This window comes from Pseudoliparis swirei, chromosome 11 (assembly GCF_029220125.1).
Source record: "Pseudoliparis swirei isolate HS2019 ecotype Mariana Trench chromosome 11, NWPU_hadal_v1, whole genome shotgun sequence".
In the NCBI taxonomy this organism is placed as follows: domain Eukaryota; kingdom Metazoa; phylum Chordata; class Actinopteri; order Perciformes; family Liparidae; genus Pseudoliparis; species Pseudoliparis swirei.
Window position 1 is genome coordinate 24869715 of NC_079398.1, and position 22384 is coordinate 24892098.

At 45.6% G+C, this 22384-nt stretch overlaps 1 protein-coding gene across 6 annotated transcripts in view; it reads right to left on the reverse strand.

Annotated features, from left to right (window-relative positions):
* Positions 1 to 27: 27 nt before the first annotated feature.
* Positions 28 to 22384, reverse strand: part of aqr (aquarius intron-binding spliceosomal factor) — a 55637-nt gene continuing 33280 nt past the window's right edge. For 4 of the 6 annotated variants that reach the window (XM_056426172.1, XM_056426176.1, XM_056426178.1 and 1 more), the window contains exons 30-37: positions 22188 to 22375; positions 21888 to 22059; positions 15820 to 15990; positions 10068 to 10153; positions 6870 to 7044; positions 5626 to 5736; positions 1607 to 4511; positions 28 to 629 (exon numbers count right to left, since the gene is read on the reverse strand). In XM_056426172.1, the coding sequence (XP_056282147.1) occupies positions 3222 to 4511; positions 5626 to 5736; positions 6870 to 7044; positions 10068 to 10153; positions 15820 to 15990; positions 21888 to 22059; positions 22188 to 22375 (2193 nt within the window). In that variant the 3' untranslated portion in view covers positions 28 to 629; positions 1607 to 3221. Of the gene's footprint in view, positions 630 to 1459; positions 1521 to 1606; positions 4512 to 5625; positions 5737 to 6869; positions 7045 to 10067; positions 10154 to 15819; positions 15991 to 21887; positions 22060 to 22187; positions 22376 to 22384 lie in introns of all 6 variants that reach the window. The other 2 variants (XM_056426174.1, XM_056426175.1) reach the window with 2 other exon arrangements.

Sequence of the window (22384 nt, forward strand, 5' to 3'; positions counted from 1 at the left end):
GTATAAGTGAGTCAACAAACACAGAGGGCAAGTCCGAAGCAGTTTTAATCGCATTAAAAGTTTACATCCAGTCATTTACAAGTCTAAGTATTTCCATTGTTAAATTGCCTATTCCATTCTTATCTTCTCCGAGCAGTGGCATCAAACTCAGACCATGAACACAAAGCCGATTTTCTTCCTGACGACCCCATAGCAGTTTGAAATGCGTGGTTAATTACATGTTAACAGAACAAGAGGACTCAAACCATGCGGAGCCGTTTGTTGCATAAGCTGCTCAAGTCCCAATCATCTCACGTCATCTCGGCATGAAACGGACGTGGACGGTTCTCAAGGCAAATGCTCTTCTCACATCTCGCCTCCAGTCTCTGGTCCTGCCGTCTGGTGCGGATCGCCCGCGGTGGACCTCAGCACAAAGGCGTGCCGCGCCTCATGTTATTGGCACAAAGTCGGCCCAGGTTGGCCCCCTCCAGGAGCAAGTCGGAAAACCGGTCCAGGCCGAGGCAGGTGGTGAGGGGGCTGATGAGGCCGTAGAGACCTCCTAAGGTGATGCTCAGAGGCCAGGTCACGCAGATCAGGACCACCAGCCAGAGAAGGCCCCAGAAACAAGACCCGCAACCGGCCATCCTCGCCTGAGAGAAGGAAGAGAGCGGTGAAGGTGGAGACTCGGAGCAAACACCGGCCTGCTCCGCAAAGCCCAATTCATACAACGAGAACTCATCATTGGAATTTGAGTGGAAGCCTGGCAGAAGTGCACTTTAGGATAGGAACTGAAAGCCCGTCAGTCACGACAATAGAGCGTGTTCCTGTGAGCGGCCGCGCCGCTTCAGCAATGATTGGAGATTATCAGATTGAAACGTGCCGGTTGATGATCTGGATTTATTTGTCAGGATTAGGAGCTGGCCTTGACAAAGCGTGATGAGCTACAGCCACCGGGCCCGTCTGCCTGGTGAGGTCAACGCGCCGCACGCTTATGGGTCTCGAAGACCGACGCCGGCCTGTTAGCCACCCGCTAACAGCAGACCGGCATCATGCATAACTTTATCTGTCCACGCTGACGATGAACGGTGGCCTGGAAGATGATGTGTGGTTATTTCTCAGCTATAAAAATGCTTGTTGTATTATCTGTGATGAAAAAATGCTAATAGGACTGATGTGTGATGTGTGAACCATCCATACCTGATGATTTATATATATGTATATGTATATATACATATATATGTGTATATGTGTATATATATATAAATCATCAGGTATGGATGGTTCACACGTCACACATCAGTCCTATTAGCATTATATATGTATATATATATACACACATACATATATATATATATACATACATATATATACATACATACATATATACATACATATATACATACATACATATACACATATATATATACATACATACACACATATATATATACAGACATACATATATATATATATATAATACCGTCTGAACTCATGACCAAATAATGATCTAGTTTCCAGCCTGTTGTCTGTTACACATCCGCCTGTAGCAAAGGTTAAAAGGTTAGCAGTGAGCTCGAAGTAGCTTTTAACCAAATGAATATCGTTGTTGAATAAAAGACATGCTCACCTTCAGCAGAGACAGATTCTGGAGGATGTGATCTCCTGATCTCCTGATCTCACGTCTCCCGGATCCTTCTCCTGGTTGTGAGCAGAGGTCCCTCCAGTTGGCTCTATTCTCCAACACGGGGCCACAGGCTCCCTCACGAAGCCGGCTGGGAGCAGACAGACAGTTCGTGGCTGAAAGGCTCCGCAGAGGGAGGACGTTGCACAACGCCGACACTCATGTGACTCCGGCAAAAGTTTTGCTGTCACGGGTTTTGCAGAGAAGGAATGAGTGACATGTGATGGAACACAGTTTATTCAATCAGTAGCCGATCAATACAACATTCCAGCATCACGTGATACAGTAAATTGGTCCGTCTTGTGGGCTTCATGCCAAAACCATCCGCAGTGTGTAGACGGACTCGGCCCACCTTTGGTGCATGATAATGAATGAATTTCCAGTCTGTGTTTTTGCCTTCAGGGCTGTGGACTGTGTTAACCTCTTCAACTTTAACTGAATTTATGTTTGAACTACGACAACTTGGGTTGGAACTTTGCTTTTTAATTGTTGCTTTAATGCCAACACGAGTCTTCAGCCTCCCATGTGGTCGTCAGAACCTGGACCTGAAGTTATTCTGTATAAATACTCCACAGTTAGGAATGCCACATAATTCAAGGCTTGCTAGTTGAGTGACTGTACACCCAGAGCGCGAGTTGAAATCCCCCAGCATGCACACCGGCCCTTGGGCAGGGTTGCCAGGTCTGTGTGACAAAACCAGCCCAATGGCCAATAAAACCAGCACAAAAACCAGCCCAATATCAGAACTCAAAATATGCCCGTGCCAAACCATATACACTGCTTTTAAAGTCCATGTCCAGTACCGCTGGTAACCATGTTGGTGCCCTAAGCATAACTTCTTCATGATGCCCCCGAGATAGGAAAGTGACCCACGGGGGGGGTTCGACTGTTTCAGAAGTCATCATGGCGCTCACTCCGCCAGTCGAAGGTATAGAGCTGTCTTCTGTTAAAAATATGGATTTTTATTTAAAGATGTTCATGTAATTTGCATGCAAAATAGGTCTACCCGAATCAGCGGACAAAAAAATTCAACCCGCGGCAACACTTCAAAAGTAGCCCATGTCCGCGGGAAAACCGCGGACATGGCAACACGGCCCTTGGGTGAAGTGCCTGACCTACTAATGCAGCTTAGTCGCAGCCTGTGTGGCTGGTATAGGCGGAGCCAATCAGATTTGAGTTGTGCTTAAAGCTGAGAAAGGAAGCAGATGAATGGATGAAGTGTCATGATTTAAACAAGGCGTAAGCATGTTGACGATACATCGTGTTTGTCTGTCAGATTGTGCGTACGATTACGACATCTTTAGGAGTCGTATAAACTCTGATGGGTCGACGTATAGAAAAACACGTTTCACACAATAATGGAGTTGGATTTATTTTTAATAAAAAAGTAACGGTTACAAAATGTGTTTTACAAAAATTAATGGAACATTATCATCAGCATTTCCTTTCCGTAGAAAAACTAATTCACAATCATTGACTCCCCACTGAGCTTTCCTTAGGGGACTCCACTCGGTTCCCTAAATAACCGAGGCCATAAATTAAAGTCCCGCATGTGACCGCTCTACGGCTTTTGCTCCGCTCCACTCTCCACCACCTCGTCGTCTCTGTCTCTGCCAGGATGCTCTGGCATCTTCGCGTGGCCCAGTGCGTCTGGCCTTTCTTCCTTCTCACTGGTGTCCTCAGAGTTTGACTCTCCTTCTGGGGGGTCCTGCTCCTTGGGGGTTGGTTCCTGCGTCTTGGCGGTTGGTTCCTCCGTCTTGGGGGTTGGTTCCTGCTCCTTGGGGGTTGGTTCCTCCGTCTTGGGGGTTGGTTCCTGCTCCTTGGGGGTTGGTTCCTCCGTCTTGGGGGTTGGTTCCTCCGTCTTGGGGGTTGGTTCCTCCGTCTTGGGGGTTGGTTCCTGCTCCTTGGGGGTTGGTTCCTCCATCTTGGGGGTTGGTTCCTGCTCCTTGGGGGTTGGTTCCTGCTCCTTGGGGGTTGGTTCCTCCATCTTGGGGGTTGGTTCCTCCATCTTGGGGGTTGGTTCCTGCTCCTTGGGGGTTGGTTCCTGCTCCTTGGCGGTTGGTTCCTCCATCTTGGGGGTTGGTTCCTGCTCCTTGGGGGTTGGTTCCTCCGTCTTGGGGGTTGGTTCCTGCTCCTTGGCGGTTGGCTCCTGCTCCTTGGGGGTTGGTTCCTGCTCCTTGGGGCTTGGTTCCTGCGTCTTGGGGCTTGGTTCCTGCGTCTTGGGGCTTGGTTCCTGCTCCATGGGGGTTGGTTCCTGCTCCATGGGGGTTGGTTCCTGCTCCTTGGGTGTTGGTTCCTGTGTCTTGGGGGTTGGTTCCTGCTCCATGGGGGTTGGTTCCTGCTCCTTGGCGGTTGGTTCCTGCTCCTTGGGGGTTGGTTCCTCCATCTTGGGGGTTGGTTCCTCCATCTTGGGGGTTGGTTCCTGCTCCTTGGGGGTTGGTTCCTGCTCCTTGGCGGTTGGTTCCTGCTCCTTGGCGGTTGGTTCCTCCATCTTGGGGGTTGGTTCCTGCTCCTTGGGGGTTGGTTCCTGCGTCTTGGGGGTTGGTTCCTCCGTCTTGGGGGTTGGTTCCTGCTCCTTGGGGGTTGGTTCCTGCTCCATGGGGGTTGGTTCCTGCTCCTTGGGGGTTGGTTCCTGCTCCTTGGGGGTTGGTTCCTGCTCCATGGGGGTTGGTTCCTGCTCCTTGAGGGTTGGTTCCTGCTCCTTGAGGGTTGGTTCCTGCTCCTTGGGGGTTGGTTCCTGCTCCTTGGGGGTTGGTTCTTGCAGGTCCCCAGAGCCAACTGGCTCTTCCTCCACCACAGCATCGGCCGTGGTTTGTTGCGGCGGCGGCAGGGCGAGCTTCTGCTGTTGCTGCTGAGAAGCCATCGGAAAGAAAAACATGAATGCACAATGAAGAATTCTCCGACCTCGATGTCACATGATCCTATTACTAAAATATTAAATATACTTGTATTCTACCGGGAAATAGTCTATGTTGAGGGAAAAGTAGAATACCATCAAAGCAAAGTCTTTTTTTCCAAGGCGACGGTCAGACTGCAGGCAAATCCGATCCTAAAGAGGCAGATTGTCCACGCTGCTAGTTGCCATTGATCAGATCAGATTTGCGTGTTGTGACTTCACCAACTCCATCTACACGGGTTGCTATGGTAACGGTGTAGGCTCTGCTGGGGGTGCAGCTTTAGCCTTTAACTTGGAAACAATCACATTGTTTGCAGTGGAGTTGCAGTGCAGACCTCCTCCTCCAGAGAAGCTCGGTGTGCCAGCCGACAATTTATTTTGGCACCTTTCCACGGATTATTGTTCTCATCTGTTGTCCTCCATAGCGCACTTCCACACTTTCAATGACGATTCGTGTCCCCGGGATGTTTGGAATGTGGGAATCAGACTAGAAGCGCGTTTCAAAACTACCTCCCTAAGTGGTTTGGATCTGATTTTTAAAAATTGCATTTAATTTTTGTATTTCTTTGTGTTCTAGACTTTCTTAAATCAATCTGGATACAGACGGGATGAGCCAACACTTTGAATTGAGCTGGCAGTCTGAACAAGTCCCAACCTTTTCTCTTACAGTCATGTCATAATCCTCTTTTTAAAAATTGCACAAGAGACAATATGTGACTGGATAAAAAGTGGAGAATTCACCGATCGCAATATACTCGGCTGGTGCCACATACACAACTAGCTCTCGTACGTCTGACCCATTTACTGCGCTGCATTAAAGATTAAAGATACTACCAAAGCGACCAGGGAGAGACAGACAGCTTTTAGCAGTTCATAAATGTCACAAGACTTAAAATCAATACAAATATGTGTTAATAGTGTGTGGGTCTACTCTACTCTTATAAAAGAACCAGTTTTGAATAGTAATATCAGCCTCTCTTCTATCATACACCAACGGGACTGCAATGCGGGTCGTTCTAAATGTTGTTTGATGGCTCTCGTCATTATTGTATTTATCGAAGGCGTTTACCTGTCTGTACTTCTGGGACGTCTGGATCATGTGCATGTACATATTATACACCATGTTGGTCATCTCCGGCATGTTCTTGATAATTTGGTCCGGCTGTCCAGAAGCATCTCTCTGGGAGAAGGAAACAAAAAAGATCAGTCAGAGAAAGAATATTTGGAATCCCGGCTGTGATGTGAAAGGAATGTGATGAAACCGTACGTCTGTCTTGTTAGCAGGCTCCGCTTGGGAAATGATTTATCGGATGCAAATGGCCAAGGAAATTACAATCCGCCGGCCCGTTACCGGCTGCTTATTTGAAAGCAAATGTCTCACTTGCTGCCTCAAGCGATTGCTGCTCACGCACCGTCAAAAGGAGGATGCAGAGTTCTAATTTGACAATATTAGTATGCAGAGTTTTACATCCTAAAGTGAGGAGTGGGGCAGGCAGAATATGCAATCTGCTGGGCTGTTACCTCCAAAATACAGGAGTGATGCTCCCAGTACAGTAAAAACATCAAGGCATTATTTAGTTTGGTGCATGAGTGTGATTAGACTCTACATTTCACAGTCTGTAAATATGTATACATCCATATGGAGCATTAAACAGCCGCCTATCCCGTATCTCTATAACTGCTTCTGAGTCAGCAATAATGAGGAGCCTGTTTTACATCTGGTCGTGTTGCAAGACACAAATGGGCCTTTTAATCTGCATGTGCGTGTAAGCAGCAGCGCTGTGCTGACTCCGGAGAGACGGCGCAGCAGAGCCGTCCCCCATGGGGACGAGCACTCCAGTCAGAGGAAGTGTCAGGAGCTATGGGGTATTTCAGGAGCTATGGGGTATTTCAGGAGCTATGGGGTATTTCAGACGCCCCTGTTGCCTCACGCGCCACTCAGCGACGCACAGGGACCAGACGGCAGTCGGCTCATGCGCGGCTGGCGGGTTTTGAGAGGGGTTTTGCTTTCTGACCTCATGTCACGTTTCCAATGCTCGCACACGGCGCCTGCAGGATGCGGCTAACAGGCCAATGCCTGCAGTGAGACTCGGGACCCGTGAGGACCAAAAGGGAAAGAAGATGCCGTTCAGAAGAGAGAGGCAGGATTGGACAGAGGGCCGGTGCAGCTTGGAGATAGAACAGTTTAGTGGAAATGGGCTGATGTGGAACATGTGGAAATACAAGTTCAGTTGTTGTTGGCACATATGGATGTAGAGTAAGAACAACTGAACATTAGGATGCGGGTGTGTGCCTGCGTGCGGGTGGACGTACGGGCTGCTCCTGGCTGTAGTACTCGTGTGGCCGGATGTGCAGCTGCATGGGTCGGGCAGTCAGCTGGCTGAAGACAGGAGTCAGCTCAAAGCAGTTCTGGAACAACGACACCCGGCCAAAGACGTACAGACCCAGCCTGGCTCGTGACATGGCGACCACCAGACGCCTCACATCCCTGTGGAGCGAGAGAAACCAAAAGTTTAAAATTGGTTTGACAGAAAGGGAGAAAAACAAATCTCCGGGAAGTGGAAGGAAAGTGCGAAGAAACCGTATGTATGGAGCGAAAAACAAAACGGAAAGAAAGGGATCAGAGTAGAAGGATGAAGACTGCAAAGGGACAAGGCAGTGCAGAGGAGGAGGAGAGAGGTTAAGTGAAAGATAAGCAGCAATAAGCGAGGAGAGGCAGAAAGCAGAGATGAACGAGACGCGCAGAGCGAGGGAGAGGAGGAGCGGGCAGACGGGTCATCTATTCATCCAGTAGAATTAAGAGATTAGAGACGGGGGAGTCATTTCTCAGAACGGCAGAATCCTGCTCGACTTGCTCTTGTGGCGAAAAAGGTTGTTTTCTGGTTCCATTTGACAGAATTCCCACTGAAAGCCTGTGTAAACCAGTTAAACAACTAAAAACATGAACACTGCATTTCATACAATGTCTTATGTAAAAAAGAAGTGTGTGAAAAACCCGTGGACAACTCCTAAAATCTAATTGTATGCATGACATTAATCTCTGTAATGGTACCCTTTGTTTTAACCATTGTGTGTTTGAGGTGTTTGAATATAACAAAATGGAGTTTAGCAGAATGTGACCAGCTGGCCTATAAATCTGAGACAGAATCCTGCTGGTTTATAGAGATGCATATAGCACAGGAGAGGGCGGAGCACGGGAGGGGGAGCGTTTCACTGACTCCAGCAGCTGTGGCGATACTGGAAACTCTTTCGTTTGATGTACATGAATGTTGGCACACACCCATGTCTGTATGCACTTACAGAAACACATACGCATGTTGAGATGTAGCCAACAAATATGGAATATGTCCACCTGAGCACTTCCTGGGATTAAGAGGATTATTTTTTACAATATGCATGATGAGTTCCATGAATATGTAGAAGGAAAACGAGGCTGATGGAAACCATTCTGCAGGGTTATGATCGAGTTGATAAATGCAGCCGGTGGGTTTATGTAATGTTTCAAGCAAACTGCTTGAAAATGAAACTTTAAAGCTAGAAAACGAGAAAGCAAAACATTTCCACAGAGACAAACAACAACAATAACAACACAAAAACTAGAACGGGCACTCGGTAGAGCGCATACCTTCGCATATCACAAGATTGGGCATTGAATTATGAACATTTTGGCATTAGTTGCATGCCAATTGGATAAAAATTGACCGTGCTGTGGTAAAAAGAAGATTTTGACCTTTTCATGACCTTGACCTTTGACCCGATCGATCCTAAAATCAGCCCGGAGCCACGTCAGCTCTGACTGGCATAACGCACCCACACGTCACACCTGTGGGTGGCATGTTGCATTGTGGGGGATGCAGGCTGCAGGTTTTGACGTGTAATATTCATATAAAATAAACTGCTTCAACTCATACGGAACATTGCTAGTTCAGGCAACTCATCCAGAAACAGAACGGTCTCATCTAAACCATCGGAGCAGGCTGAGCGGCGGCCGTGTGGACGTGTGCTGTTGCTCTGCAACCGCTGCAGTGGGCGGAGTCACTGTGGTGAGGCTGCACAGCAACGACCAGAAGAGCCCTGGAGGACCACTTCTGTGTCCATCGCCTTGCCGCTAGAAAATAATAGCCGCGTGACGATCGACAAGGAAACCAGCGACTTCATGCAGATGTCGGGCTTGGACTGAGGTTTCAAAACTAGTGTGTAACACGCTTTGCAGCAACCGCAATCTTCTTTTGACACTTGTTAAATGATCACTTTTTGTTCCGTTTCTATGACCTCAAAACTAGGTTTTCTTCTTGCCACGAGTGATGAGGTCATAGAAATAGTTTTTTAAGTTCAACGTCCTTGCTTATCCAGAGGAATGGAAACCCTCGTACACCCTCGATGGACTGATAACTAGAGTTGGAGCACATTGTTAAAAAGGGACAACCTTTGACACCCTCCCCACTGTATGCGAGCTGAGAATGTGAATGAGGGTGTAACATCCAGTGTAAGACGAGATCAAATGAACGATACCGAGAGGAGAGCGCCGCGGCCAGCGAGATAAACGACCACTCGCCGCGGCCCGCTGCGCTTCTCATTCCCAACTACAGCAATTCATTTCTTTATCCGAGCGCTGAGGAAAGAACAAAATACAGCTTTTAAGCATTTGCTCCGCCGGGTAAAAGGATGTGGCGCGAGAGAGGAATGGCTTATTATTCACACAGAGGTTCCCATTGGCAGACGGTCCGATGTGGGGGCGGGTGAAGGCACTGGCAGTACAGCTGTGATGAAGCTGTGATGTACAGTAGCTGGAACGGCACCGGCGGCCACCATGGCGAGCAGAAGTACTGGGGAAGAGTTTAGCCTTAAGCGCCTGGTACTGAAACACGGAGGGTAGTCGGTGTGAAGAGCTCATCGGGATGTCATGGCAGCAGAGGACTCAAAGGCCATTTCACTACAAATCAATTCAGTGAAATGAGGAAGGAGGTGGGCGTGAAGAGAAGTGGGAGCACAGAGATAAAGAGCCTGCGCTGAAAGAGAAGAAGAGAATCCAGCCTGGGAGGATCGTTGAGGGGACGGCAATGAGACATGGAACAGGAAACCTCCCCCTGCAGTTTGGTGACCCGCCCCGTCTCCTCATGACGGTCTGCCTCTGATCTGAGCATCTCTTTGTTAATCATCAGAGCACAATGGCTTCTCTAAACCAGAACGGCTCCACAGACACGCTCCTGAAGCACTCTATCCCCCCTGCCTCATTAAGATCATGCATACTTCAAGACGGCCACAGGGTTAGTCTTTTTTTGTCCTATAGCAAACTCCATGTCGTGGTTACACATGACAGGAGGCGAAGCCCCCTTGAGAGAGTTGGTGTTTCAGTTAAGCGCCAGCTTTCTGCTGTGTCGTTTCCCAGGCTGATGTGTATCTAAGGAGTAGAAGCTATTAAACAGGTTTTGTGTGTGTGGAATATCCGCTTACGCCGTCTATTTTTAGACAGGCAAGTCTTTCTGCTTGGCGTGTATTTTAAGTAATTACCTCAGGTGTCCCACGGCTTTGGTTCGGACCAGTGAGAGGATGATGTAGTCGTTCTGCTGACCCTGGAACCGATCCACTGTTGTTACCTGCAAAGACACACACACATTCATTAGAGAGGCCTGTGTTTTCTTGCTGTAATCCCTGTGGGCCGCGTGGGCTAAATCGGTTTAGAGGGCATCTGACGCCGAGCCCAGGTACCGCGCTGCTCGACTGGATCAGATGATTTCAGAGAGACAGAATGGAGAAGGGGCTCTCCGTGTTTCTCTTCTTCTTCAAAGCAAAAGGAAGCTTGTGTTCGCCAACCTGCTTTTATACGCGAGTAATACTGTCTTGCGGAGAAGCATATTCATTCCTGTACATGAAGAATGGAGCGGTGGTTTCACTAGTGTTGGTACACCTGTCATAATAAAGAAAACAAACTTTCAACGTGATACAAAGCAAAGAAATTGAAATGCAAACCCTGTAAAACAGAAGCCATGACACATTCAGAAGTGCAATATGCCTACTATGAACTCTTCATCCACTGTCATATTCATTGAATGTGTTTTAACTCTAAATCTGTCTTTCTGGTCACATGACATCTATTACACCTGTCCATCCTGGAGAGGGATCCTCCTCTGTTCTCTCAAGGGTTCTGACGGGTTGTTCCTGATCCGATGTGAGGTCAAAGGTCAAAGGTCAGGGATGTCTATGTGTACAGATTGTAAAGCACTCCGACACATTTGTAATTTGTGAAAATGGGCTCTACAAATAAACTGAATTGAAGTAGTAAGTAGCTGTATTGTACGTAGAGCAGCTACATAAACAAAACAGGTCTTAAGTCCTCCGTAAAAAAAAATTCTACTCTGCAGTTATATAAACAAGGTTGGCCTTTCCTCTATATATTGATCCTGTAGAGTGGATCAATGGGACAGCTGCTCCCACCGAGAGGCCACACAGGGCCAGGACTTGCGAACCTACGAACCAGCCAGTCTGAATAAATGATCCGGTGGCCGTGGTCACCTCCGATTAGCTAATGCAACTTGAAATGATCCTTAAACCCTCTTCACGTCTTCCTGTTGCTCTGCAGAGCCGGCGCAGCACCGGAGGCCACAGGGCGCCGGTTTACAGCAGCACGAGGCGTCCTGGGCTGCATGCTCAAGTCCAACAGCCGCTTGAAGACGGCATGCAGAAGTTCAAACACATACGGCATACAGAGACGCTCCAGCACGGCCGCTGGAGGAGGAGACTATAACTGTCGACTTCAGGGGCGACAGCTGCATAGTTTCAACCAGAACAGTGCAACTTGTTTATCAGAGAAAGGGCACTTAAGAGGGAGTTATTCACAGCCCACAGACAGTGACAACGAGGCCAGATAGAAAGCCTCCCTACGGCGCAGCATTTTGCATGGTGTTTCGTTATTTATGAGAAACCTTCCAGGGAGTGAATTACAGAGGTCATGTCATTGTGGCACATGCAGGTCTGTGGATAAAGGAAGCACAACACACAGAATATGCTGTGAGGCACACGTGTGCACACAGACGCAGCTTGTTGCAAGGAGAAAGTCGTTTTTTAAATGTTCCTTCATCTCGGCCTCCTCCTCATGAAGACAATGACGTACCGTCTCTGAGCCGATGGTCAAGCTTGGATCTCGACTCTTTTTCCCCCCACCAACTCTCATTCCTGCTGTGTCTTATTCATGGGAATTACACCCCGGACTGTACACAAGTCAGACTGTCAGATTAAGTAATTTCTCACAAGAGACTCTCAGGGTGACAGCGTTAACAATGCTCGGACTCATCTATTGTGCCTTCATATCCACACGTGTCTAAGGATTTCATATCGGTCTTGAAGAGGCATTCTGGGAGATGTCAGGAAGATGTTTCCCTATCTATACGTCAATACATCTGGATATAATCTGGTTCCGGTCCCACAGCAAGATTTGCTTACACGTCCTGAAAGAGGCTCCTGCATCCCACATGTGCAGCCACACATATCAACGGTGGGAGGGATGCAGAAGGTGAACTTCGAAGATGAAATATGCACACGCGTCACTTCTAATGCATCTCCCCGAGACTGTCGATGTGTTGACTGACTAAACACGGATTAACTGCATCACAATTGCTTAAAATGTCAATATTGTTTTGCTTGATTGCTTGGCTGCCTGTGAGAACTGGGCTGAGATTTGTGTGGGAGGAACGGACCCAATGACTTTTAATCGAGTTTACATTCATGTAATAAAGTTTTAATAAGCAAACTGAATGAATAAACACTATTCTGGTGTTTAAAATATACAGCACAAACAGAAAGAGAGCTCAAATGGACCTCGTCTGTAAAATTATTAGGGCAAAATAAATAAAAAAAACATCACTTTAGCCCCAATGCACCCAATTGGGTGCGTTTATGATATTGTGTTATAAACTGTCTATAACATTATAATAAACATGAGCAAATATATTGATGTTGGACATCAAATTAAAGAAGACAACTTGGGCTACAAGTATCAGTGAGCCATGTCAACACAACTCAAACAGCAACTGAAATAAAAATATAATCATAATGTTGTCAGGCGTCGGCCCACTCGGAACGTTTCCGGAGCTAGCGACATGTAGCTTCGTGCAATCATGAAAAACGAGATGTTAGAAGAGGACGTCACACAGATTCTAAATATCTTTACAGAATCCTTCTGGACCAAAGTATGACGGAGATATGAGCCAAAGGACACAGACATAGTAATCGCTTCATAGCTTTACAGCCAGCAAATTCAACTTACTTTTGTTCTTGAGAAGAAGAAAAAATGACTTTTCCTGAGTCATAGTTTTCAGAGTCTGTTCACAAGTTGTTATTATCTGGATGATTTTAGGCCTTTGCTGTGCATCCATCCAGGAGATATTAATCCTGAAAGTGCATTTTTTCCTAATCGATCCTGAAACTTCTATTTTCATAGAAGTTTCATCTTTATTTACTCTTAACCAGTAACATATATACTCATATTTACACATCTGAACACAAGCTCACATGTGTTGCCTTTATTATAACACCACATTATTCAAACAGCTGTTTTAGTTTAGTTTGGGTATGTCATTTCGAGCAGAAACCTCAAACATCGTGTGGGGCTCAAGAGGTTAAAGATGCACATGAACATATGAGTGCCACCTGTTTTTGAGATGCAGGAGACAGCTTAGGCTTGTATGTTGATTTGATTTTGGGACTGTTGCTAACGGTCCCTCCTCTGCTTATCTTACTCATGAAAGTTGTAGAGAAGACTGTTGTTTTAGATATTGTGACATATCCTCAGAAACACGGTGGACCCCATGACCTTTGAGCAGCTCAGCATGTTCCCATAAGAGCCCTCTTTCTTCTTCATAGCCCTCCCTATCCTCAGCAAGTTTAACAGCCCGTCACTTCATTCCGAGGCATGCATCCCGACTCCGGCCATGAGCGCGACGAATGACACTTTATGTCTTAACATTTTAGGACATTTAACATGACCAAGCACAATCTCTTGTTCGCTGTGAGAACAGGATACGACAACGCAACGCGGCACAAAACACAAACAGCAGAATAGAGAGTGAAACCCCGGTGGGAGAACGCACCGTGCACTCGAGGCCATGAGACGGACTCACTTCTGCCTGCACTGTGGGATCATTTATAACAGTAACAACCTGCAATTTGTGTTTGTACCTTTACAAATGAGATATTCTCTTTTTGTTATCGTCATCAAATCCCACGAAAAGACCAAAGATATATAATAACAATAATGGTCCTACTAAAAAAGCCGGATGCAATCGAGTCCACAGAGACAAAGAGCTCCAAGAGAAGTTATGAATTTGTGAGTCGTTCTTAAAGAGCCTTACATGCTCAGAGATTATCAGGAGACAGGGTTTGATGATGTCTTGATATTTGTTGACAAGACAAATACTGAATAATACCACCTTTATAGCATTTTCCCCATATCATTAAGAAATGTTGGGCAGACGGACGCTTAAAGTTCATTATATACAAAAATACACTTTTCTATTAGGATTTGTTCACTGTTCCATTCTGAACAGTTGCACTAAATGTGACTTTCTTTTGGGTCACAGATGCCTTTTCTAATTATGTTCGGTGGGAATTGAGATGAGAAAATGAAATATTCATCATGTTTTCCGAATGTAATTTAAAATGATTAAAAATGTGTTCAAGACAAACATATTTAAATAACACAACATAATTGGAGGCTCTGCTAATGACTGGTGATGTGCCATTTGCAATCTTGCAACTTTCTCTGGTGAGGCTAAAGAGTCTGTGGCATTGGAAAGTCAGTAAAAGGTTTTGTGGGGGAGGATGTAGAGAGAGGAAAGCATAACCTGAGGCGAGCGGGTAAAAGCATTTAGCAGTCCAAACAGAATGAGGATGAAGAACCGTGCCAACGGGCTGCTGACTTAACGCAGAGTAAAGGAAGGAAAGAGGAGAGACGGTGGGGGACACCGTGGGCTGAAGAAAACCCAACAGTATCCTTCAGGGATGAACACAGCATGGAATCTACACCCACTCTCAAAGTATGCACATTTAAATCCTTTCCTCAAACACACAGAAACCGTGGTGAGGCCGATGAGGCGTTTCGTCAGCTGGTGTGTAAAGTGTTTCAGACCGAGGGCAGCAAGTCGCTTGCTATCTGAGGTCTTCTGACCCGCAGCAGCTGATAGTCCTTTGATTCGATGGAGCAGGGCTCTGTCAAAGTGACAATTATATTATTTAGCTTTGCCTACAACAGCAACATTTGAATTAAGAACTTCCATGTAACTGTTCAGTAATTTTCCACCCTTCAAGAATCATGCAAATCCCCTAAATTCAATGAATACCGTGTGTCACGCTGCAGAAAGGAGGAGAGTTGAGAAAATGAGGCTTTTGATACGAGTGTGTTTGTGGTAACGGGAGGCAGGAACAGCAAACGCCTTGTGAGAATCGAGAGCTGTGAATATATTTCTGAGTGCAACAGAGGATAGAAGGTTGGTGCAGTGAATGCAGCGGACAGCTAGAGGTGTGAAAGCACTGTGTGTATATTATGTGTGTCGTGCATGTTCCTACGCAAGTAGTGAGTCCTACACGCATATAAGGAGGTGAAAATATGTCTTCCTGACAGGAGAGAATAAATGTGTCAAGGACATGAACGTGGACTTGTGTGCGTTTCATTCAGGGAATGCTTCATGATCACATCCAGACTTCCTGCACTTCACACATTTCATTTATTTACACGACACACATATTTCATTTATTTACACTACACACATACACACCCTTTGCATTTTGCACACTGTCTATATTTAATATTTAATTTAATTTTTACACTGCAGTCATTAGTATTGTATTGTGTATGCATATATGTTGTATATATATATATAAACATATATATTTTATTTTGTATTTTATATTTTACTTTGCACAGTCATTGTATTATATTTGTTTGTGTGTGTGTGTATATATATACATATATGTTTCATTTTATATACATATATATACTTCATTTTGTATTTTACTTGTATACATCAATATCTTTCATCCCTGTTTTTTATATTTTATATTTTATTCTCGTGTGTTTAGTTTATTGGTGCTGCTACTGTGACGACAAATTTCCCCTTGGGGATTAATAAAGTATATATCTATCTATCTATAAGAAACACGTTTTCTCAGACTTAATTTACATCTCATGGAGGACCTACTTCTCCTGTCACATGCTTTATAATCATTTGAACACACTCACCGGACAGAGCTGCGGTCAGTGTCTCCTTACCTTGTTCGGCTGACTAAAGAAGGAGTTGCCAGCACAACGCTGGTTGATGACGTCTCTGATCAGGTGCTTCTGTCCGTTGTAGGTGGTGAGGATACTGATGCGGTCAGCGGGGTAGCCCAGCAGACGCATGTACATGAACAGAGCCACAGAATACTCCGCCTCCGCCAGGTTCTACACAGGAAGGAGAGAAGGAGTTAGAGAAGGTACGGTTAATATCATACGTTAACTATACAGTATCGTACACAAGTAATGAGAGATGGAAAAAGAGATCTGGTTGGGAAAATTAACTCACAAGGCAATCCAGTCATTTTGTAGTGATTAAAGCGCTAAGCGGGATGACCCAGACACACGGATGAGAGAACACTGCCGTGTGACACCTCGCTGCTCTCGTTCCCTTTTACTTTAACCCTCCTGTTACCTTTGGGGTCAATTTGACCCCATTCAATGTTTAACAGGTCTCAAATATATATGATTGACATGTTTTTTGCTTCATATTTCATGACTTTTTTTCAAATTCACCCAAAGTTGTTTTGGATCATATTGAGGTCACTATAACATGCACTTTCATAATCTTCAAAAGACTTCCGGGCCCAAACATAACCACAGCTGTAGTAGTGCGAAAACCACTGAGTTCACACATGATGCGGAGGGGAAATATGAAGATATGGATAGTTCACATAACATGGGCAACATGTACAAACATGTACTTTTTTATTTAAAGACTATTTAGTTTGTCAACAAACACACATAAAGTAGCCTACCTGCCACCTAAACTTGTGAAATTATTTGAATTATAAGAATTTCCTGGAGTAAAATTGACCTCAAAGGGGTAAAAGATGTTTGTACATAACAGGAGGGTTAACACGCTATCGCCCTTACTCGCCTGTCAAGGGTTTACATTTTCAGCCAGATAAAAGCCAACTCATTCATGAGTCACCATCGGATTCGGGTAGGAATTAATTGCCTCAGACAAAGCTCAATGCCAACACCAACTAGGCTGGGACAAAATGTCCAAATACAGGAAACTCTGCATAAAAGTCAGGATGGCGAAGGAATCATATCGAATTGTGGTTTTAGAAATGTGACAAAAGGCGGCATCATCAACAGAGGCATTATGACAATGCATCACATTATTTATATTTAAACTAGTAAAGGACAGACTTTCTATATAAAGATGAAGAAAAAAAGACAGTATATTCAAAGAAACCCATACAAATAAAACAACAACACATGATCCTGTTCTCCGAACGTGACTAAATGTAAAGGCCGACGTCGCATTATTCACACACTATGCAACCGACAGATTCCTCAGCATGTGAATGCCGGCTCCAAAGCTACAGTTTGTCTTTCAAATGTGTCCAAAAAAAGCCAACAGTCTGCATTATTCATACAGTTTCAATTAAGCCCCGACTGCAGCCTCACATCTTGGGTCATAATGTATGCGGCTTCATCAACAGTTCCTGATCCAGCTGCACTGGAGTTAACACATCAAAACACGCGGTAGCCTTTGTTCTTCTTCCCCCCATGACGGTCGACCAATGGCACACATTCATATCCTTAATGGCAAAACCATGTTTTTACTGATAGACATTATATATTTAAGTTTGGCAGTTAATGTTAGGTACGAGCTGTTTTTTTCTCAAGAGGAAAGATATTTAACATTTATTGGCAAAATGTCAAAAATCATCTCCATGACGGATTATTCATCTGCCCACGAGGCGGCGATAACGAGAGGAAAACGGTGTGCTGGGGGCCTTGCAGTTTTATCCTGGCCGTGCGTTTCCTCGCCGTTTGGTTCCTCGTGAAACAGGAATTACTTTAGTCCATCATATTAAGGAATTGAAGATGCCACTTAGCAAAAAATACTAATGAGGCATGGTTACAGTTGGACTGCAGAGCAAAAACAGAGGGCAACTAGAACGGGCACTCGGTAGAGTGCATACCTTCGCATATAACAAGATTGGGAATTGAATTCTGAACATGTTGGCATTAGTTGCATGCCAACCAATACACAAATACATAAAAATGGACCGTGCTATGGTAAAAAGAATATTTTGACCTTTTCATGACCTTGACCTTTCATGACCTTGACCTTTGACCCGATTGATCCCAAAATCTAATCAAATGGTCCCCGGATAATAACCAATCATCCCACCAAATTTCATGCGATTCGGTTTAATACTTTTTGAGTTATGCGAGTAACACGCATACAAATAAATAAATAAATACACGGCGATCAAAACATAACCTTCCGCATTTTCAATGCGAAGGTAATAAGAAGGTGAGAGAGGATCCGAAATTGTGGCGCAGATACAAACGCATACGAGGCAATATGAGCAATACCTCCAGTCAACCTGTGAAGCCCCCGAGGCGTTCTGCTCCTGCTCAATGTGAAGTGGAGCTTGTGAAGCAGAAACGGTTTGACTAACAAGCACAGCGGCTGAGAAAAGAGATTTTCTAACAGCAGCGGTGGTGTGGATTTAGATATGCTTCTTACCCTTTATGAGCCATTTAACAACTTGGGGACTATTAACGTGCCGAGACTCTGTAGAAAGTGCTTTGACGAATGAGGCGAGGAAGAAGGAGCAGCTCTTTGGCCTGTGGCGTCTGAGTATAGCTCGTGTGCTCGTGGCGGTGTTTGTTCAGCTGTGAGACATTCACAGCGTGCACTCCATGCCGTTGCTTCTCCAGTGTCCAATTTATTCTGTCTGCTTCCTAGGAAAGTGCATGAATGGGGGTGAGTGTGTGTGTGTGTGTGTGTATAAGGCAGACTGAGTGATCCTGGAAATCCCCTAGAGGAGCCTGGAAACGGCAACAGGCAAACAGAGTTGAGGGTCATGTGACCTGGCGCCTCGAGAAGTGCACATGGTCTGGATTTAAGAACAATTAGAAGCTTCAGGGACAAGAGTCGGCACCGTGTTGAACGCCAGACATTCATGAAGCTCAGAGATCTGTTCATTAGCCATGAGCTGATATTAGTTCATATAGTAATCATTACACAATTGACTTGTGCGTGTCCAGTGCTGCTACAAGCTCTGTTGTGTACCCAGAACTGTTGTTTAACAACCATTCTAGTTTTAGTTTCCATCCTTTATTAAAAAAGAAAACACTGTTTTTCAGAACCACTCATAGCGTAACGCGGTAGCACAACACGGTAACATGTGGGCTTCTGTGCCAAAGGGGACCTTTCTTTTGTTTACATCTCTCCATCAACCCTCCTCCACGCCCACGCAGTCTGGAGTGTCTCAGCAATGTCATGTTGAAACACAATCTGGCTCCTGGTGGGACGGACCGACCCACCAGTCTGTGCCGAGCAGCCAGCGGTCGCTCTGGACTGAACAGGGTTATGAATAGAGATGCACCGATCAGGTGTTTGGTGCCGATCACTGGAATCAGTATCTGCTGATCCGATAACACCGATCACGGTGTCGATTGAAGCATTCTATTTATTGTGTAGCATTATTGCCTAGGACTATGAGGAAATACATATATAAAGCAACTCAAACATGAAAGAAATTACAGATTTCTTTAAACATTTAGGACTTTTACTTTGAAAAATGTCCTAATTGATACATTAAAATTGTTTGATTGCTATTGTAGGGGATTTCAGATATGTATGGAACACATCTGCATCATTCATTTCCTGGAACTCTTGGGGAAATCTATTTACAGGACTTTTCTTAACATAAAAAAGTCTGACTTATTTTTATAAACTCTTCCTTGGTACAGTAAACATGTTTTAATGTTAGCATAATTTAAGCTAAATCTCAGAAACGATCTCTAAAGATACAAAATCAGTTCATTGTTTACTTTTATATGCTTGTGTATGATTTGTCGACATCTTATTTTGAAAAACGGATGTTGTTTCACGTGGTTCTTTCCGCTAACTTTGCGAAACCGGATGTTGTCACTTAAATCCTTCCGCTAACTTTATCAGAACCCGCTTTGCTCCCGATGGAATGTGTTTAGCGTGAGCATCTCTAGGGGCAGACATGTGAGAGTCGGCTGAGTCGACCCAAAGATTTAACTCGGGGGACGAGGACGCCGCTCGGTGGTGAGGATCCCCTCTGACCTCTGACCTCTCACTCTGCGGCCCTCGCCGGGCGCATCGTCTCCGTTGCGCCGCGATTGAAACGTCTGATAGTTCTCGCAGATGTTACGTCATCTGATCGGCCGTTTTGAGAACGGCGATCAAAACCGATAATGGGAATATCGGCCGATATGGATCGGCGCCGATCAGATCGGTGCATCCCTAGTTATGAATACATCATATGGACTGCTAGCTAAACCATTTTAAAACTAGAACGGGCACTCGGTAGAGCGCATATCTTCGCATATCACAAGATTGGGCATTGGATTATGAACATTTTGGCATTAGTTGCATGCCAATTGGATACAAATTGACCGTGCTATGGTAATAAGAAGATTTTGACCTTTACATGACCTTGACCTTGACATTTGACCCGATCAATCCCAAAATCTAATCAAATGGTCCCCGGATAATAACCAATCATCCCACCAAATTTCCTGCGATTCGGTTAAATACTTTTTGACTTATGAGAATAACACGCACGCATACAAATACACGGCGATCAAAACATTACCTTCCGCATTTTCAATGTGAAGGTAATGAATGAACTGCTGGAAAACAACCGATTCAGAGGAGTATGGCGCTCTGCTCTGGTGGAACTAAGTGTGCGTGAGTGTGGATCCGTGTTGAGGTGTGTATAGATTGCACTTGGAAAATGCCACACAGCTATTTCTGCTGTTCCAAGAGTGTGTCTGTACCCGTGCTACAGACTGAATGCTGTTGCACGAGCGCTCACAGGTGTCACACATCGAAACTGAAGAGATGCATATAGGTCTGCATGGATTCATGCAGGAAGCAGCAGAGTCGAAAACACGTCTACATTCTATTCAATTGCATGTGTGTTTCAGTAAATGTACACAATGCATGAACAGTTTTCATTTTTGGGAGATTACCCACTTCACTCATTTCAGTTTTTAGTCATAAACCCCCAAAACACAAAGATTCCACAATACTGCCGTAGCTAAGATCCACCAGGACGCCCAACAACAGAGACGTGATCCTGCCCCAGTGTGTGATTTCACAAAGATGTCGGCTCGGTGAGTCGGCACCGGGACGAGTCGGTCCCCCGTTCCACCCCTGTACCTCTCATGCGGAGCAGGATAATAGTGCAACAGCTACGCCCTGAAGGGGCTGGGAGAAAGGGACTATTGTGTTTTATAACTGGTAGTTCCATTTCATCCTTCTTTCCTGCCAGAGGCGGCGCTAACGCTGGATATCTTCCGTCTCGCGCACACGCAGGTCGAGTATTAATAACAACAAAGTCACCCGTGACCTCGGATGACCCCCCGCTGGGTATAAGCAGGGTTCTTACACATTTTGACCAGTGGATTTCCAGGACTTTTCCATGACTTTAAACCAAAGTTCCATGACCAAACTGAAATCTCGGTATAAACATGAACAATTTAGAAAATGTTGCGTATTGAGAGCGTACGCCGGCTTATATTTTGAGCGTCTTTAATTAATTATTTGTCCCACAGGATAGTGGAGGCCATTGCCTGTGGATACGGAGTGAACGTCCAGAGTAGGGGGCCGTTCTACCAACAGTGGTGTGCCCGTGGGGAATATATGGGCTGCAGCCTCAAGCCGAGCACATTCACCAGAGACCAGAGTGAACGTTGCCAACCTCCATCCACTGGAGGTGGTTCTTCGTCCAAATTACTGCTTGAATCATACGAGGTAAGCTCCTGATGATTCCTCGTGACTCTGTTGATACAAGTCTCCCAGTGCTAAGCTCCCGGGATGACACCGGAACGTATACCCGGTGGGGGGGTCATCCAAGGTCACAGGTGACTTTGTTGTTATTAATACTCGACCTGCGTGTGCGCAAGACGGAAGACATCCAGTGCTAAGCACCGCCTCTCGCGGTCATCACGGATTCATAGAACCAGAGTTTACATCCGTAACTTGCGATGTCCTTACGACAGAAACAGTTGTGCTGTGTGTGTATTTGTGTAGCGTGGTGTGCACGACTACTGACCTGGTAGAAGTACGGGTTGGGCTCGGATTCTCCCACCCCATTGAAGTCCTCCACGTTAATGAGCTGGAAGTCAAAGGTCAGACCCGGGTTGGGCACCTGGAACTCAGGCAGTTGCTGCACATGAGGCAGGTTGCCCAGTTGTTTGTAGCGCCAGTTGTACAGGTTGCATAAGCTGTGGCACAAGAGGACAGATACATAGTAAGTGACACCGTATGGAGACAGTAACAATCACGATGCTAGGGCATCATTTGTGAAATGAAGTTGGTCTAAACAGCTTCAGGTTTTGCTTGGGGGACCAACCTTGCACGAGCTCGGCCCTGAGCGTCCAGATCTATAGTGGGCACGCCCAGGCGCACAAATCTGGTAAAGAGGGACTGCTCCATGTTGGAGTACTTCTGGAAGGCCATGTTCTTGATAACAGGGGGCAACTGGTGGTGGTCTCCAATCATGATCCAACGTTTCAGCCGGCTGTAGCCATCCTCTGGGTTCTGTAAAGA